Below are 19496 nucleotides of genomic sequence, written 5' to 3' on the forward strand. Positions count from 1 at the left end.
TCCCGGTGTCAGCATTACAAACTCATCACATGGAACTAGCCCCAATCCTATCATCATCATTTAATGAAAGTGTGTGTATGGCTGAGTATCCCGAAGTTTTGAAACTCGCTGCAGTCCATCCTGTGTTCAAATCTGGTGACCCTAAAGAACTGAATAGCTATCGACCTATTTCAGTTCTATCTGCTTTCAGTAAAGTTTACGAAAAACTAATCGCGACAAGACTAATAGAGTTTCTCCAAGATGAAAACTTCTTGTATAAACACCAACATGGTTTTCGTAAAGGAGGATCCACTGAAGTTGCCGTCCTAGAATTAGTAAACAGTATTTCTCACAACATGGACAGGAAAAAGGAAATTGCTGCAACTCTATTTCTTGATTTATCGAAAGCTTTCGATACGATAGACCATAGTTTATTGCTAAAAAAGTTAGAGGCGTATGGAATTAGGGGACTAGCAAACGACTTTATGCGAAGTTATCTACAAAATCGTCAACAACTGGTCAAAATCAATAACACTTTAAGTGATAAGCTAACTATAACTGTAGGGGTACCCCAAGGTAGCAACCTAGGTCCATTGTTATTTTTAATTTACGTAAATGATCTAGCAAAACTTTCTCTATTTGGAATTCCGAGGCTTTTTGCAGATGATACAGTTTTAGAATACTCGAATCGCGATGTAAAAACTTTAATACGAGAAATGGAGAATGATCTGAATGTTTTAGATAAATATCTGCAAAACAACTTACTCACTTTAAATGCCGCTAAAACGAAATACGTTATTTATCGTGAAATTAAAACTAAATTGCCGCCACACTCACCACTTATTCACAAGAAAAATATAATTGAAGAAGTGTCTAGTTTTAAATATTTGGGAGTGTGCCTAGATAACCGATTAACATGGAAACCACATATTTTGAATCTGATAAAAAACTGTGCTCCAATCTGTGGAATAATACGTAAATTATCTTACTTCATGCCAAGGCATGCTTTGCTAAAGCTTTACAATAGTTTCGTGCATAGTAGGTATACTTACGCTATAAGTACTTGGGGACATACCAATGTAACAAACCTATCAACCCTAAAAGTTCAGCAGAATAGATGCATAAAATCAATCATGTCAGCCATAACCACAACACCCGATCTACTGACAGATTAGTTGTAGAAAATGCATCAACAAGAGTCGGAGAGAGAAGAATAGCTTCAACAGGACCTATATTGTATAATCGCTTAAGTAGAGATATCCAAATGAGTGAAAATGTACCTATATTCAAAACTCGAGTGAAAAATTACATGAAAAATAATTTAGAGCGGTTAATGTAAGCATCGTAAAACTAAGTTCTGAAATGTCAACTGGAACCGAAACCTTTTAGAGGAACGCAAGTTAATTAAGGTTTCTTACTCAATTATTACCTCAAAGAAATAAATGCTAAGTTAAGTATTCTTTATTATTCATAAACACTAATACACTTATACCTTTTGTTAGCAATATTAGTAAAAATTACCTAAAATAACTAAATTTTGCTTCACAAAGTTGCCACAATTATTTTTCACAATAATATTTAATCTGTTTTATTATGTTGGTCGTTCATTCCTTGTTGATCTGATATGCTTTTTTCGCCCTGTAATGAATAGATGATAAGCAATTAGCTGTTTGTTTTTGAAGTCGATCTTATCAAAACAAACCTTCAATTGTTTACGAGCTTTCAACGCCCAAGATAAACTCTTCAAACGATATCGTTCTTTTATGCGTCCTTTAATTTTTTGAGGAATGACTAACAACGTAGTGGCGGTGTTTCCAACGAAAAGAACCAGAAACAATATGCTTAGAACGAAAATCTGGAACAATAGAAAGTTGGTGTACATCAGTGATTAATTATTGAACTGCTGTCTCGAATTCCTATTATTCGAAAGTTTACGTTCTAACAGAGACGCATCCCTTTATGTAGCATGCAGCGCGCGACTTTAAACGGAAATGATTTTTTCATGTTCGGCTCAAGTGATTTTATCTTCGGACTTGCAAGTGATCCTAACTTCAATGAATCGTTTGAATTTTTCGGAACGTGCAGTTAAAGGATTTTGTCACACTGCTGACTTTTATTTGTCGACACGTTCGACGTTCTGTTCGCAAAGGAGAAAGAATTATTTTGCAATTTTGCAAGATGATTCTTTCATAGCTGACGTCGGGCGGTTAGAATTATCGCTGCAAGTAGTTTAATGGGATCCTTTTGCACCTATGCGTTGTAGTTTTAATAATTCGAAAGTTTATTCAACAACAAATATCAAAACATCGGTAATCGTTTAAGTGTTTGTCAAATAAACCTAATTTTGTTTGGGTCTCAAAAAGTGCGAGTATCAACATTTCTAAACTTTCCAACAATCATTGGTTCTAATGTGTTTAAAAAATGTGAATCTATTGTTCATTTGATTTGAAAATAGAAGCTTAAGTTTAGTAAAATTCATACCTGCCAGGTTGCATCTGGATGGGATGACAGTTTATACAGTGTCCATGCGTTATAGGCTTGGAAGAGATATCCAGCAAACAGAAAGGGAATAAGAAAGCTTAAGCCGCGCCACATCCATGAATGAAACCCTTCAATTGTAATGTCCATATCATGTCGTTCACCGAGTGCTTTAAGTCTGTACAGTACTCCTTTCTGATAGTAAAACTGCATATATTGAACCAAGCTTATGTAAACGTTGAAATACATGAACTGTGCTCGGAACAATTGCCACGGTTCACCCTGGGGCCAAACGAGTAGAACGCCTGCACTAGCAGTTGAAATGAAATGGTGCAATCTCCACCAGCCTTTTATCCTGGAACCATTTACCTATAAGAAACAAAAACAAAATTTTCAAAATTATCATAAATAATGGTAAATTGTCATAAACATTAATTTAATTATTGAAACACGTCTTCTAGTGTTGACAGTTAGTAACAGAATGAAGAAAATTTTATTATACATTAGTCATAGCTTACTACTGCAATATACCTCCTTAAGCTTTGCTTCACGATTGCTGCCTATTGCTTCACGATTCTTGATCAGCTTCACAGCGGCCAAAGGCTTCGTTAATCCATCAGCAAGTTGCTCCTCAGATGTAACGTAGTTGATGTTGACCACTCCTCTCTCCAGTGCATCTCGAATATAGTGATGTCATATGTCGATGTGCTTTGTTCTTGCATTATATTGTAGTAGTAAGCTATGACTAATGTATTATGCATGCAGAAAAAATCCAAAATATGAGCGCTAATAATCATAGCAGCTTTGCCTACTAGCGACACGTCGCAAACGTCGCGACGTTGAAAATAATAACGACGCACCGCAAGTTTCCTGGGAGACCTGGAGCATGCGATTGATGGCCAAGGAAAACGTACAGTAAATAACATAAACAATGTTCGAGTACTACATCGAAATCGCCTACTGGACTGAAAAAAGAAAAACAAACCTGCGAATGACAGAAATCTCGCTAGTAAAAAAGCGTCGCTAGTCTTACTGTCGCTATTCGGTTTGGTGCTATACACATAATATAATAAAATTTTCTTCATTCTGTTACTAACTGTCAACACTAGAAGACGTGTATCAATAGGTTATGGGCCTATCGTTTCCGAACTTGAAACTCTGAAGCAAGCTTCCGAGATTCGCTCAAGATAGCTGATCTTTGAACGCTGTTTCCAAAGTTCTCTCAGGTAGTGAGAAGAACCGCCTTCAATTACTATGTGAGCAGAGAACATGTTGCGCGACACTTATTCCTGTATTATCGGAAAGCTTGTCTTGTTCGCGGCGTAGTGGAATTCTATCTCGTCAACACCCATTGGAGGTTCGCTAACAAGATAATTCCCCGTTCCTTGTATAACTGCAGAACAATTCGACAGGGGGGAAAATTTTAGTTTGTCGCACTCGCTTGCGATAGGTTCGTAGCATTTATCAGCAGCGAAAAACTCGGCTCTGAGTTGTATCACATGGATCGCTCATAAGTTTATCGCATACGTCGGGCGGTGGCAGAATAATGTATAACATAAACTAAAATCAAAATATCTCGAAAACGCGTGGATATTTTTGAGTCATGTTTTGACAAAAATATTCTAAGAATTAAAAGGAACTTACTTAAGGGTAAGTAGTCTACTACCGGACACTTAAGATTTTTAAGCAATAACTACAAAAATAGATTTTTGTAAATATTGGTTCCTCTACTGATTTGAAGAGTATCAATATTATGATCACTTAACTATATTAGAAAAAAAATAATCTACAACATATTCATGTGGTAAGAGAAATAATTTCATGTTAGTTTTCACTCATTTCCAAAAGTGTTGTCTATGGCCGGACACTACGAATTACTTCACCAAAATTGTCACCAATGGCACAAAAACGTAGCAAAATGACTGAAATCACTTGCACAGGTCTTGTGAGTATGTGTTTTCTAATACTGAACGTTCTATGAAGCCAGTCATAAAAGTTTTTTTGACAAACCAGAATGAAACATTTGTTTCGAAAAAACTAGAGAAAAATTGTCTATGACCGGACAGCAAAATCTTAAGTTTCTCAGAGGACCAAAATAGTTTCGTTATTGAATCCTTATCTTCTGCTAACCATTTGAGGGTGCTATAGCAATGAAAAAATTAAAGTTTCAAGTTGAAATCATCTATAATTTTTAATATTTTCTTGTCCGGTCATAGACAACAATTTGGTGTCCGGTCATAGAGAAATCGCACTTTTTTTAATTTTCCTAATATTTCGTTTGAACTTCCGTTCTGTTATCTTATATCTACTGTAGTCGAAAGATAACCAATCAACGATGTCGTTCATGTGCTGTTCAAATTTTAGAAGCCGAAAAAACTGACTGAAATACAAATGAAAAGTTTAGGCGATCCTCTCCGTACTACTACGCAAAAGCTTTAGATGCCTATCAATGGTTTACTTTTTCAGATTGGATTACCATATTTCTAACACCATATCAGGTATCAGGTATCAGAATGGGGGTAGGCTTAATAGCGGCACGTTATCCAAACATACGGGAAAATTGTGCCTAGCCTTTTTTTTATCCAAGATTTCATCATTTACCTGAGAAACCTGAAAAACCTATAAAAGGAAGAAATAAATTCAATCTATTTAAGATGGCATAAAGCCTTTCCACTAGGGATTATTAGCATTAAAGCTCTTTTCTACATTCGGTAAGGAATGATAGAATGTTTTTTAAGTTTAATTTCTTAAACTCAGATTCGCTTAAAGCGTAAGATCCCAGAGTACGAAAACGTAGTCTGGCAAATGAGGGACAGTTACATATAAGATGGAAGGGATCTTCCACATCTGATTCACAACTACCACATACTGGAGATTCAGCACGCTGAATGTTGTGCATGTGATAGTTGAGTTTACAATGACCGGAGAGTGCTCTGATCAAGATGCTGCAATGAGATTTATTTAAAGTTAATAAGTAACTCGATATGATTGGAGATGGTTTTTCTAAAAATAATTTAGTTTTACGACAAGTGTCCCACTCTTCCCAGTATCGTTCATGCTGGTTAGAGGACCAAGTTTGAATTTGGTTTCTGAACCAACATGGCGATATTGGGACAGCCGGCTCTGGTCCGTAAAATTCCTTTTCCGATCCAGCTCTAGCGAGTTCGTCGGCGCATTCGTTTCCAAAAATTCCCTTATGTCCGAGTACCCATAGAAGGTTTAATCCATTGCCTTCAGCAAGTTCTTCGATTGCTTTCCGGCATGCGATTACCAGTTTTGATCTAGAACTGGAAGCACTGAGTGATTTGATAGCTGCTTGGCTATCTGAACAGAAATAAATTGTTCTGAACATAATCTTCTTTTGAAGTGCAATTTGCACTCCATACATAATAGCATATAGCTCAGCCTGAAAGACTGTACAATATTTTCCTAGAGGTTGAGCATATTCTATGTTCAACTCGTGACAGTAAATTCCTGCACCTGCACGGCCGTTTGATAATGAACCGTCAGTATAGAATACAATATGAGAGGACTATGAGAGGACATCTATAATTTTTAATATTTTCTTGTCCGGTCATAGACAACAATTTGGTGTCCGGTCATAGAGAAATCGCACTTTTTTTAATTTTCCTAATATTTCGTTTGAACTTCCGTTCTGTTATCTTATATCTACTGTAGTCGAAAGATAACCAATCAACGATGTCGTTCATGTGCTGTTCAAATTTTAGAAGCCGAAAAAACTGACTGAAATACAAATGAAAAGTTTAGGCGATCCTCTCCGTACTACTACGCAAAAGCTTTAGATGCCTATCAATGGTTTACTTTTTCAGATTGGATTACCATATTTCTAACACCATATCAGGCTACTATTTACTTTATTTTCATGGTGTTAAAACATTATTAGGATATTGTGTTTTCTAAAAATCTATGTTGTCCGGCCATAGACGACTTCCCCCTATGACATTTTCGTTACGCAAAGTGTGAGAAACTGGTGAGGATATTGAAAAAATTGCTTAATTAGTTATCATTATTTCTAAGAAAAAAAGTAATTTTCCATCGAGAGGTTTGAGGATTCAAACAACTTTTAAATCTTAATCGATCACAAACATTATCCTACACTTCATGAACATTTTATATTAATTTTTATTAGTTTCGTTATTCACAATTCATTCTCAGTTTGATGCATTGTTGATAATGGTAAGTTATCTGAGAAGGAATTAATTTGAGTTGCGGGCTTGCGAGGAACTTCAGTGTTTTTTTTCAGTTTTTCAGAGTGACATTCAAAAATTTTCAATACTTTTTAAAAAGTGTACAAAAAACACTACAGACCCCATTCGTTTTTGACAACATTCGATTTTGGCACATGTGCCAAAATTTAATGGTTTTTAGAAGCGACATTACCATTTAGTTTACTCTATAACAGAACCAATATAATTTAGACAAACACCAAAAATCAGAAATGGTGATATAATACAATAACAAAATCAAAAAAAAAAAAATTTAAAAATTCTTAAGGTACTCAAAAATTACAAAAAAAAGCAAAGCAAAATGTATCGAAAACATATGAAACAAAATATAAAAATTCTTAAAATGGTCGAAAATTGACTTAAAATAACATGATTGATAATAAAAATCATAATTTTGTAAAAATAAAAGAAAAAAACCGTTCGTTTTTGGCAACACAAAATGTTTGGACATGTTGTCAAAAACGAAAAGGATCTGCACTTCCAAATTTAGATTCCAGATCAGATTTCCAATACTAGCACAGATTTTTTTTGCTGCGATTATAGTCGTTTTACCATCTTTATGGCATTCGCGACTTTACTGCACAGAATTGAAATTTCTTTCAGAGCCCTTGGGCTTGTGGTATAGCTCACTTAGCAAGTCAGTTGCTTCCTGAGCCGATGTCCGTGAGTTCGAGCCCAAGAGTAAACATCGAACACAGTTGTACCGGATGAGTTTCTCAATAACTATTCGCCAACTGTAACGTTGATAAAATCGCGAATGCCACAAAGATGGTAAAACGGCTATAATCGAAACAAAAAAAAATTCAGAGCCCTCAATCGTCAATTTAATAGTGTTTCAATTTAAAGGTTTTTTTTATTCCATCTGAAATCATTATTTCTTTTCTTTATTTTCAATCCAACTTGCGAATCTGAATTTAAATATGAATTCCAAATGATGAATCTTACATAATCACTAAGTAATTATCCACCATTCCATGAAGTTTCAACTTATATGCATAAAATATGAGAATTCATGGAAATTTTTTTTTTTTTAATGAAATACAAAACCAAATTTGAATAACGATTTCGAAACACCATTTCATTTCTTTTTTCTAATGACGATGTGAATCGAATACCAAGAATCCTAAACTAGATACGGAATTTGAAATATGAAAACAGAAATACAGTTTCCATTTTGATAATAGGGATCCTCTGAAATGAGTTTAATCTGATTTCAGATTCAAAATTCAGATATGAATTTCTATCATTTTTAAAATTTGTAGCAGGATTCGGAAGCCTACCCCCATTCTGAAAATTCGGATTAGATTTATATTTGTTTATTTATTTGTAGTTTTATCATCTGACATTAATGTCTCCATGACAGCAAATGAAAATAATTTAAACAATTCAAATCAGACTATTCATCAAAGAGATAAGTTCTCGTAATCTTACAGATTTTCTAATTTTTGATTTGTATGCAGCAGTGGACGTGTCAAAATCATAATCTTCATAAAACCAATTAAAGATTCTGCACATCATTCGAAGCGGATGAATTCTCGGCCTCTTAATATCCGTGGACTGACGTTGATGTTTATTCGTCGGAGCAAGGCGGGGCAATCGGCTTCGCAATCCAGAATTTTCTTCACAAATACGGCTCGTGCTACTATACGGCGTTCCTGAAGGGCACTTGGAAGTGAACTTTCAATTCAGCGCCAAAATTGTTTGAACAATATGGGGCATATGACAGCGTTCAATTGTGATTGAAATATGATTTGCATTTTTTTTAAATCATGATGATTTAAAATTTATTACACCAAAATTTGTGTTACTGTCATACATTGCACTGGCCTCCTTTGAGATAAGCGATGAGTATTAATTTTTGAGCGTGTCAAAAAAATGAAAACAAAAATAGGTGTACCGGTAGCGACATCTTATGTATGTTAGTTCACTTACGCATTTGGTTTCAAACTTAGGTTGGTATTCACACACACGTGTTGAGCTCCAGCTCGAACTCTGTTCTCTGTGTGAAGGGTTTCCATGCCAAGCAAATGGCATATCTGATGATACTCGGGGAGATCGTACGGGTTATTCCATGGCAGAAATCTTAAAGCGTATTTAATAAATCTGCGCTGGACGGCTTCGATTCTATTAGATCAAAACTTGGAATTTGGACTCCAAACGATCGCAACGGATCGCAAACAGTAGGGGTCACGAAATTGCTTAGAAATTCTTGTGATAAAGCCGAGGTTCCTATTGGCTTTCGCAATGATGGTCGAATAATGTTCACGAAATGTTAGTTTTTCGTCTAGAATAACTCCTAAATCCTTGAAAGACGTGCAGCGTTCAATAGGTGACCAAGATATGTTGTAGGGCCAGCTGATGGTATTTGTCTTGCGGCTGAATGAAATGATAGCACATTTTGGAATACTGATAGCTAGGCAGTTACTGTAACACCAATCGCTGAATTTGTTAATATAACGTTGTAAGTCCTGACAGTCGGTGCTCGTTTTTATCTTGCTATAGATTTTGAGGTCATCCGCATATGCCAGCCGACACTCTTCGGGGAGTGCTAACAGGATATCGTTGAAGAAAATAGAGACAAGAAGCGGACCAAGGTTGCTCCCCTGTGGGACGCCTGAGTTGTTCTGGAATTCCTTAGATTCATGAGACCCAATTTTCACTGATACTCTTCTGCCGGTTAGGTATGATTCCATCCACTTTACTATAACGTCTGCTACACCTAATTTGTCTAGCTTAGCTAGCAAAATCTTGTGGTTGACGCGGTCGAAAACTGCTTTCAAATCGGTGTAAATGGTATAGATTTGATAACCTCTTTCGATGCATTTTAGAGAAAAAGATATAAAGTGCGTCAGAATTGTGCTAATAGATCTTCCGGGGAAAAACCCATGCTGGTCAACTGATATGTAAGTCTTTGCTTTGTACATTAAGTCCTTCGATACAAGAATTTCAAGGAGTTTTGATCCTGCACATAACGAAGTTACTCCCCTGTAGTTCGTTATATCCTGCTTGTTTCCTTTTTTGAATGCGGGAAACATGACTGATTTTTTGCAAAGGGTCGGGCAGCAGGCAGTCGACAGAGATATATTGATTAAGTAATACCGTATTCGTTTTCACCACCCGAAAGTGTTGCACCATCCACTCTGAAAACGAGCATGAATCGAGTTTTGCACTCACCTTTGTTGGTGTACGTGAAATCGGCAGTGTCAACAGAAAACATCAAGCTGTCAAAAATCCATTACAGCTGGTATTTGTTTTCGTTTGACTTCGAAAATTGAAATGAAATTTACTTTAGTTGGTCATTGTCTTTTAAATAATATGAAAATTTTAGCATGAATTTATATATTATGTTGAATTGTGAAGATTTCAGATTTATTTTGCTTGATAGATTCGCCTCTGGCTTTGATGATAACTGCAATACCGGCTGATTCTGGGCGGTCTATGCTTGCTGCTGCTGCTAGACTGCAGTTACCCCAGCTTGAAGGTTCCGGTATTTTGAACGTTTATTCCTCGCAAATCTCATCTTCGTTCGAGTACCTATTTCCGTTTTCAGATTACAAAAAAAAATTCTTGGAAGTCAAAATGGCGAGCTCGGATCGCGGAAGTCGGGGGAGAAAGTTTTGCTAACAGACCGAAACGAACGAAATTCAAGCTCCCAATGCGGGTGTAGTCTCGAACTACCGTTTTTGAAGGGCAACGGGTGGGAATCCGGGACTTGGCGCAACCGAGCATCGTCGCCCTAAGGCACAGCTCGAAGCTGGCTTGTAGCAGAGTAGCTTCGATGCAGCTGAACGCTTCTTGCTGTGGAGACCAACTTATAGGACCCTCCCGAACAAGAAAACTTTTCGGTTTGGGCGATTCCACCAAATCTTTGGGTTGGCCTTTTTGCACTCGGATTTGCTGCTCTTTTTCGGCATCGCCTGGAACCGATTGCAGCAAGCCTTCTGGGCACATTTCTTCTTGGGAGCGTTGTTTGCTTTGGAACGTGCCATCCGGGTGAAATTCTCCGCCTCTGTTGGAAACGGCACTGGTATTGAATCCGGAACAAGTTTCCGTTCTTCGGGATAATAAAGAGAAAAAAAACTGCTCGAACGCAATTTTGCGGTGAAATAAACCAATCAGCGGATATTTGTTTACATCGGGAAGCACGTGCTGTCAAAATTCATGATAGTATTGGTGAGAGCGCAAGCAACACCAAATGTTTTCAGAGTGTTCCACCGTCCACTTTATGGTGCACTACCAGTGGACTGGACGTGAAAACGAGCATGAAAACAGCAAAAAGTGCACTACCGGTAGTGCCCCGGTGCACCACCACTTGAAAACAAATTCTCTATAAGTCAGTGGTCTACATAAATTTTTTGCACATCTTTTAAGCACCAGGCCCGGTCCGAGGATTTCATTTTGGCGATTGCAGTGCAGATGTCATTTTCCGTGTTAACGGGTAGCGTCATGTTAACGGCTCCGGAAGGAACAATTTCAAGCACTTTGTTAGATGTTAGATTCAACAAAGACACTCAAAAAATGCTCGGCAAAAAGCTCGCATTGAGCAAAGGCAGAATCGGCTATTTGGTTATTGAAGTACATTTTCGATGGGAGCCCAGATTCTTTCTTTTTTTCGTTAACGAAGCTCCAGAAACTCTCAGGATTTTCCCTCAGACTGTGTTGCTTAAATGCCAAATATTTCGCGTAGAGCCTCCGATTGTATCTTCTGTACTCATTGCTTGCTCTTGCGAAAGCACGTTTTGTTTCCGGGTTACGGTGGTTCGAGAAAAGTCTCAAAGCGTAAGCGCGCATGCGTTTGAGTGTCCTTTTGGGATTTTGACATCAGCTTTGACTCAGGATTGTCACTCTTGTATAACCGCACTCAATTATCAAAATTCAATTAATAATTAAACTTGTTTTGTTTAGAGTGAAGCATCCGCTTACCTTTCCTAGACCCTCATGGGAGAGGGGGGGGGGGGGGGGGTTAATAGCCAACCTCCCCCCCCCCTTCCCACCATTCTACGGCGATGCCCAAAATGACAAATTCCCAAAATCAAACCCCAGAATTAACTTTTCATCAGAACATTTTTTCCAGAAGGCATCATTCATCATTCTATTTAAAAAAATACACTGCATAACCAAATATGTGTGAGTTTTAATTTTCAAATTTAACATCAAAGCAAAATTTATTTCTATTCAACCTTGAAAAGTGCAGAAAAGTATTTATTTTGATGAGAAATGTTATTTTTCAGTCAAATCAATTCGACTGGAACGATACCACCATGCATAAGGAGTAAGCTAATGTTTTCCATTAAGTAAAAACAAGTAATTTAAAAATTATCTAGGTGGATCGTCAAAATTCCAGAACAATTTCGAATTCCAAATAAGTCAAAATACGTATAGGTATACGATTTGTATACGCTGATTCTCCTGTTAGGAAAACTATTCCATCCTTCTGCTGAACGTTACAACCAAACCAGTTCGGAAACAAACGAAGGATAATACATCGCTCAGAGTTTTCTCTTGAGTCGCTCTTCACAGATAGCATTCAGAGGTGATAAGCGACAACTTGTATTTTCAATGTCGCTTATCATCGTTGAGTTGATTCATTATAGATAGGTGATTTGTTGCATTCGTCTGCTCGTAGGATACAATGAAACAAGATTCTTTGCAGGAACTCTCTCTATGCTGACAAAATGTCACGCGGGATTGTAGCAGAGAGAAAATACACCATGTTTGTTTCGGCGGAGAATTCTCTCGCTTGACAAAAAGGAGAAATGATCCAATTTCGGAACCTTGCTCTGAAGTTATGGCAAGCAAAGATTTTTCGATCGAGAGGCTCTGCGGACGGGAAAACTGGCCGACGTGGAAGTTTGCCGTGCAAACTTATCTAGAGCTTGAGGACCTTTGGGAAGCAGTCAAGCCCGAGAAAAAAGCCGACGGAACTTTCAACGATGTCGATCCCGTGAAGAACCGAAAAGCAAGGGCTAAGATCATCCTTTTACTGGATCCGACAAACTATATCCACGTGCAATCGGCGTCGACAGCGATGGAAGTTTGGCAAAATCTGGAGAAGGCATTTGAAGATTCGGGTCTTACCAGGCGAGTAGGACTTTTACGCAAGCTGGTCAAAGCGGATCTCGGAAGCTGTTCTTCAATGTCGGAGTACGTGAATCAAGTGGTCTCTACGGCACATCAACTCAACGGGATCGGATTTCCAATTTCGGACGAATGGATTGGTGCGTTGCTGTTGTGTGGTCTCCTGGAGGATTACAGGCCAATGATTATGACCTTAGAGAACTCTGGCACCCCAATCACAGGAGATGCCATCAAAACCAAGCTACTGCAGGAGCTGCAGGTACCTTCGGCGGATGCGGCACTACTGGCAAAAGGGAAGCGTGGAGGATTAAACAAGCAACACAAAATTTCAAACCATCTGAAAGCAGAATCGAGAGGTCCAAAGTGTAGGAAGTGCAAGAAACTCGGTCACATTGCGAAGGAGTGCAAAAATACGTCAGATGAAGCTTTTTGCACTGTCCTTTCTACGATCGAGTCACGCAACACCACCGATTGGTATTTCGATTCCGGGGCAACAGTGCACATGACTCACAACAAGGCGCTGTTGAAGGATCTGAAGCCGTCGAATGGTTCCGTTGTAGCTGCCAATAAGGGAGAGATGAACATCGAAGCAGCTGGAAAAACCACCCTGAAGCCACGTTTTCAGAAAAGCTGTTCTGAACTCCAAGTGAACGAGGTGCGGTACATTCCACAATTGACTCTCCGTCAACAGGATTGTTCGAAATGGATACAGCATGGTATTCAACAACAATGGGCTGCAGAATGCTGAACCAGAATGGCAACATAGTGGCTCAAGGTACCCATACGAATGACCTATTCAAGCTGGAGCAATACGGTGTAGGCGACAGGGCACTGGCGTGCTCATCAAAAGTATCGCTGGACATCTGGCATCGCCGAATGGGCCACTTGAATTCGGCAAGTTTAAAGCAGTTGGCTGATGGTCTGGTTGCCGGCGTTGAACTAAGCGAGAAGACGGTTGCTGATTGTTATATTTGTGCTATGGGTAAACATAGTCGTGCGGACCCATGAAGGTGAAGTCGCTCGGAAGAAGCCGATATTATGTCACTTTTATAGATGACAAGTCAAGAAGGATTTTTGTCTATTTTCTTAAAACAAAATCCGAACACGAAGTTCTAGAAATCTTCAAGAGATTTCATGTGATGGCTGAGCGGCAAACCGGATGTAAGATAAAAACTCTACTAACTGACAACGGGTTGGAGTATACAAACCGGAAGTTTGAAGATTATCTTGCGAAGTTTGGGATCCGCCATCAGACAACGACTACCTACACACCACAGCAAAATGGGCTAGCTGAGCGAGCACATCGGACAATCGTCGAGCGTGCGAGATGCATGCTATTCGAAGAGAAGCTGAAGAAAACTTTCTGGGGTGAGGCTGCGTCGACTGCGGTTTATCTCTTGAATCGTTCCCCTACGAGAGGTCATCATGTCACACCTGAACAGCTCTGGAGTGGGAAGAAACCAGACTTATCGCACGTGAGGATCTTCGGAACACAATCCATGGTGCATGTACCGAAGCCCAAACGACGCGAATGGGATGCGAAATCGGAACCTGGTATTTTGTTAGGTTTCAAAGAGGACACCAAGGGCTACCGTCTGTATGACTTGAAGACCAAGAAGATTATCAAGAGCCGGGACGTGATATTCATCGATGAAGGCGCAATCGATGATATCGCAAACCACAACCAGACTTGTAAACCATCGACATTTTCTCTGACAGTCGCACAGCCTGCTTTTATCAATTTCATTGTTCGTGCCATCAAACGAATGCGACCGAAAACTTGCCGAACAGTCGACTACCATCAAACGAAACGACATTCATTCTTCTTTGTGCGATTGTCGAACGAAATTTCGTGTCTTGGTACACGAGAGGGATTGATGGTCAAACGACCATAATTCCCGACAGTTTACGACATCGCCTATCTCTTTCACGCAGCAGAACTTACAGACTCAATAAGCAAATGCAATCTTTTCTATTCACTCCTTCCTGTTGAAAAAAAATTCGCCACTCTGCAGCGCTGGGTGATGTTTTTATGTGTTGGTCGAACAATGTGGAATGATTATCTCGATCATCTACGCAAAAGGGATGAAAGTCGAACGACTATCCACCACAAAGATCAAAATTTCATTTGACATTTTTTTGCTCTCCGATCAAACGATTGCGCTCTCCACGATAGTCACCAATGATGTGTGGTGGTTGATCCCGGAAAAATTCAAACGATGGTGACCACTTACAAGCCTGACCACAACCTGGTGCAAAAACTGACGGTAAAATGGTTTACTTGGACTTCGAAACCAACGAGGAATCAGTAGAATCGGCTGGACCAGTCGAGGTTCCGAGCGTTCCTGGTGCTGATGCCGGCGTTCTGGCACCGATCCCCGAAGATCAAGTGGTCATCCCTGCAACGGAAATCCTAGAGAGCAGTTTTGAAAATGATGATTTCGATGAGGCGCTTAACAATGTTAGTAGTAGCTCGACAGATACCTTTACCAATGTGACAGTGCTCCCTCCGCGCAAAGTTTCATATCCGCCTGAGTCACTGGCGTTGAGGCGAAGCGATCGGGAGCACCATCTACCAGGCAAGTATGATCAGTTTGTTGTTACTCACTTACTGTTTTCACTCACCACAGATAGCCAGTACCGATGTCGCGCGAGGTGCGCTACCGAGTCATGCCGAGCCGAGCCAATTCAGTGGAGTGGCTACTCAGCTGTTGATGTCTCAAGTGATCCAACCACCCCGCAGGAAGCAATGTCCCGTCCCGATGCCGGCAAATGGAAGGTAACCATGCAGGAGGAGTACGATGCGTTAATGTGCAATCAAACTTGGTCCTTGGCGGAACTACCAAAAGGCAGAAAGGCGATCAAGTGTAAGTGGGTGTTTAAAACCAAACACGACTCGAACGGAAATGTGGACTGATACAAATCGCGCCTGGTGATTAAAGGTTTCTCGCAGCGAAAGGGGGTGGACTATGATGAAACGTACTCTCCCGTCGTGCGTCACAGTTCACTGCGGTACTTTTTCGCGCTGGCTTCAAGATACGGTTGGCAGATTCAACAGATGGATGCTGTAACGGCGTTCCTCCAAGGAGAACTTGAAGAGGAAATATTTATGGAGCAGACGTTGATGTTTGAGCATCCCACGAAGAGGAAGCTGGTATGCCGACTGAACAAGGCGTTGTACGGGCTGAAACAGTCGAGTCGAGTTTGGAACAACAAACTGGATTCCATGCTCAAGAAGTTTGGTCTTACTCAAGCTAACTACGATCCATGCGTGCATGCTTGGCATCGCTCCTCAGATTTGCCCGTTCAGAGTAAGAGCGTGTTTTTTTTTCGCTGTGCTCTTCCCAAACGGAGAATCTTAAAAAAAAAATCTCAGTTACCTCCAGAGCGACCAAGCGTCCACCCAAGTGTGGGCAAGAGAAGCAAGCAAACTGATGAAGTGCGTTCTCGGTGCAGATAAATTCGTTCGCACTCGGGCGAAAGAGAAGCTTTACAGAAAACTCAGTTTGTCTTCATCGGTTGCGTCTGGATCGATGTTTCAAAGTGCGTCAGAATTTACAATGCAGAACATAAATCTAACGGAACTAAATGAATAACGCCAAAGGTAGTTAAGATAGAACTCTGTATAATAAAGCGTATATTTTGATATGAAATATAAAGTTTAGAGGTCCACCAATAGCGAGATATATATCATAACTTTCTTGTTTAGCATTTTAGAGCTTAAGTTTTTTCTACAAAGTTATTTATCTCAATAAAATACACAACTTTGCTTAACATGTCAAAGTTCTACAATCTTAACCCAAGGAGATACGGTTAAATTAAAAAAAAAAAAATACTTGAAAAATGCTCTACAAAAAGTTATTGTTATTATTGCGCTATTTTGAATCTCTCGACTTTATATTTTATATCAAAATATGCGAACTAACAACTTTGCCCAAAATACCTATCTTTTCATTCCTGAGCGAGTTCCTTTAGATTGATGTTCTGCACCAGGACCAATGATTAGCTACGAAAGCTTTCTTCGGTCGAAAAATATTAAAAGCGTGGCGGTAAAGGAGGATGAATCCTAAATTTTACGATTTGTGGAAGTTTTGCAATTTTATTACTAAAATTTGTCCTAGATCCCTGCGTAATTTTCACGATTTGTTTAATAGACAAAGATTTTTGGATGATTTTAGTAAATGTTACTTTGCGAATTGCCGCTTTTGTAAATTAATGCTACCCACGTACGATATTAAAAGTACATAACATTAACCTAAGTATACAGCAATTTGCGGATGCCCGGATATCGTAAAAAAACTACTTGGATTTTGCCCAGTTTTATCCACATTATTTGGAAAACAAAAAACAAGAAAATCGTATTCAGTTTAAAATTGTTTGTCAAAAATTGGATTTGTGAAAGTTTGTTTTATCAAAAATCAAACCAAAACTTTCCTTCGTATGCTTTAAACATATATTTAACACTGCTGATGTGTTACGACAAAAAAAATGTAAGTCGTTTTTCTTCACTAGATAAATGCCTGTAATTTCCTCAGATTTGGCCGGATATTGCTCGGTGTTTGGAATGGAGAATTTAAGATTATTTACCCGGTTTTCACCATGTTTTTCAAATAATTTGCCAGGAAGTGCCCGGCCCGGCTACGTACAAAAATAGTTCATACATAAACCTACATTGGACCTCTTCAACTGATGCACTGTTCCGCACTGCATTACGGCTTTTTTGAAGAAAGCATTCCTGCATTGAAATCTTTCTGGCTTGATACACTGAGCTACTCAGCAGCGTCGCTAGAGCACAATTTTCTAGTCAGCTCCTTCTCTTTTCTGTAGAGCGAGCGACGTCCACCCGACCGTCAGAGCAACCGCAATCGGGCGCACTCGGCAAAAAGATTTGTGAACGTTGATCGGCTGAGCAGTGCACTCGGAAACCGAAGTGATAAAAGTGTAATTCGTTCTCTGCTCTGTTCTGTTTGCGAGGTGTTGGACAAGCATGCATGCGTGTATTACATTGTCGAAAATCAAGAGGCTATTTTCGTGGCGGTCTACGTCGATGACGTGATGATTTTCTCGAGCAACGGCGACTGGATCAAGCGCATCAAGACGTTCCTGAATACGAACTTCCGGATGAAAGATCTGGGCGAGGCTAAGAGTTGCTTGGGCATACGGATCAGTCGGACTGACGATGCTGTTGCTCTTGATCAAGAAGCTTACATCGAAACGATCCTGGCTAGGTTCAACATGGCGAACTGTAAACCTGCAAAGATTCCGATGATGGGCAAGCTGAACAAAGACATGTCACATAATCAGGGGTTGAAAATCGAGTCGCTAGGTAGATGCCCGGATGGATCAAAACGAAAACCAATCCGAATCATTCGAGAGCAGAATGATTCCATTTTGTAACATTATGGAATGGAATGGATTGCCGAACAAATTATCCCGAGCCTTCGTGTGAACGAATGAATATATTCCAGCCGACTTGTTATAAGCCAAGTTCGATGCGGAAGCCAGTGAAATTAAGGGCAGCTGTAAATTATATCAACATAGCATTTATTACTCATTGTCGCAAATTGGTATTACCAAACAATGATCGGTGACATTAAACCTCCATATTACGGGTATTGGGTAAAAGGGCTCAACGGGTAGAAATCAAAATTCAATTTCTAACGCCATCTTGTAATCCACTTAACTACAAAATGCTGTAAATGACTGATAATCGTATGAACCACCCACAATATGGGTATCAGGTGAAAGGGCTCAACAAGTAGAATGTGAATTTCGTCATCCAACGCCATCTTGAAATCCAAGATGGCGTCTTCCGCTTGACTTCAAAATGCTGTAAATGACAGAAATCGTATGAACCACCCCCAATATGGATATAAGGTGTATAAGGTGAAAGAGCTCAACGAGTAGAATGTGAATTTCATCATCTGACGCCATCTTGAAATCCAAGATGGCGTCTCCGCTTAACTTCAAAATGCTGGAAATGACTGATAATCGTATGAACCACCCACAATATGGGTATGAGGTGAAAGGGTTCAACGAGTAGAAGTCGAATTTCGTCATCTGACACCATCTTGAAATCCAAATGGCGTCTCCGCTTAACTTCAAAATGCTGGAAATGACTGATAATCGTATGAACCACCCACAATATGGGTATGAGGTGAAAGGGCTCAACGAGTAGAATGTGAATTTCGTCATCTGACGCCATCTTGAAATCCAAGACGTCGTCTTCCGCTTAACTTCAAAGTGCTGTAAATGACAGAAAATCGTATGAGCCACCCACAATATGGGTATGAGGTGAAAGGGCTCAACGAATAGAATGTGAATTTCGTCATCTGACGCCATCTTGAAATCCAAGATGGCGTCTTTGCTTAACTTCAAAATGCTGGAAATGACTGATAATCGTATGAACCACCCACAATATGGGTATTAGGTAAAAGGGCTCAACGAGTAGAAGTCGAATTTCGTCATTCGACGCCATCTTGAAATCCAAGATGGCGTCTCCGCTTAACTTCAAAATATTTGTTTTTTAATTTTTTTAAATTTTTCATCTTTTTGTCATTTTTGAGTACTTTATAGTTTTCTAAAAAAAACTTTTGTTTTTATTGTTGTATTTTATCACTATTTCAGAACATGAAATCGAATTTATAGTGTTTGTTTCAATTATATTGGTCATGTTATAGAGAAAACTAAAAGGTAATGTCGCTTCTAAAAACC

General features: G+C 39.3%; 1 protein-coding gene across 1 annotated transcript in view; it reads right to left on the reverse strand.

Annotated features, from left to right (window-relative positions):
• Positions 1-1444: 1444 nt before the first annotated feature.
• LOC129750931 (transmembrane protein 120 homolog) overlaps positions 1445-19496 on the reverse strand; it is a 130528-nt gene continuing 112476 nt past the window's right edge. The window contains exons 5-7 of the mRNA XM_055746143.1: positions 2461-2826; positions 1682-1834; positions 1445-1617 (exon numbers count right to left, since the gene is read on the reverse strand). Coding sequence (XP_055602118.1) covers positions 1558-1617; positions 1682-1834; positions 2461-2826 — 579 coding nt within the window. The 3' untranslated portion in view covers positions 1445-1557. The remainder of the gene's footprint in view (positions 1618-1681; positions 1835-2460; positions 2827-19496) is intronic.

Source organism: Uranotaenia lowii, chromosome 1 (assembly GCF_029784155.1).
Source record: "Uranotaenia lowii strain MFRU-FL chromosome 1, ASM2978415v1, whole genome shotgun sequence".
Lineage (NCBI taxonomy): Eukaryota > Metazoa > Arthropoda > Insecta > Diptera > Culicidae > Uranotaenia > Uranotaenia lowii.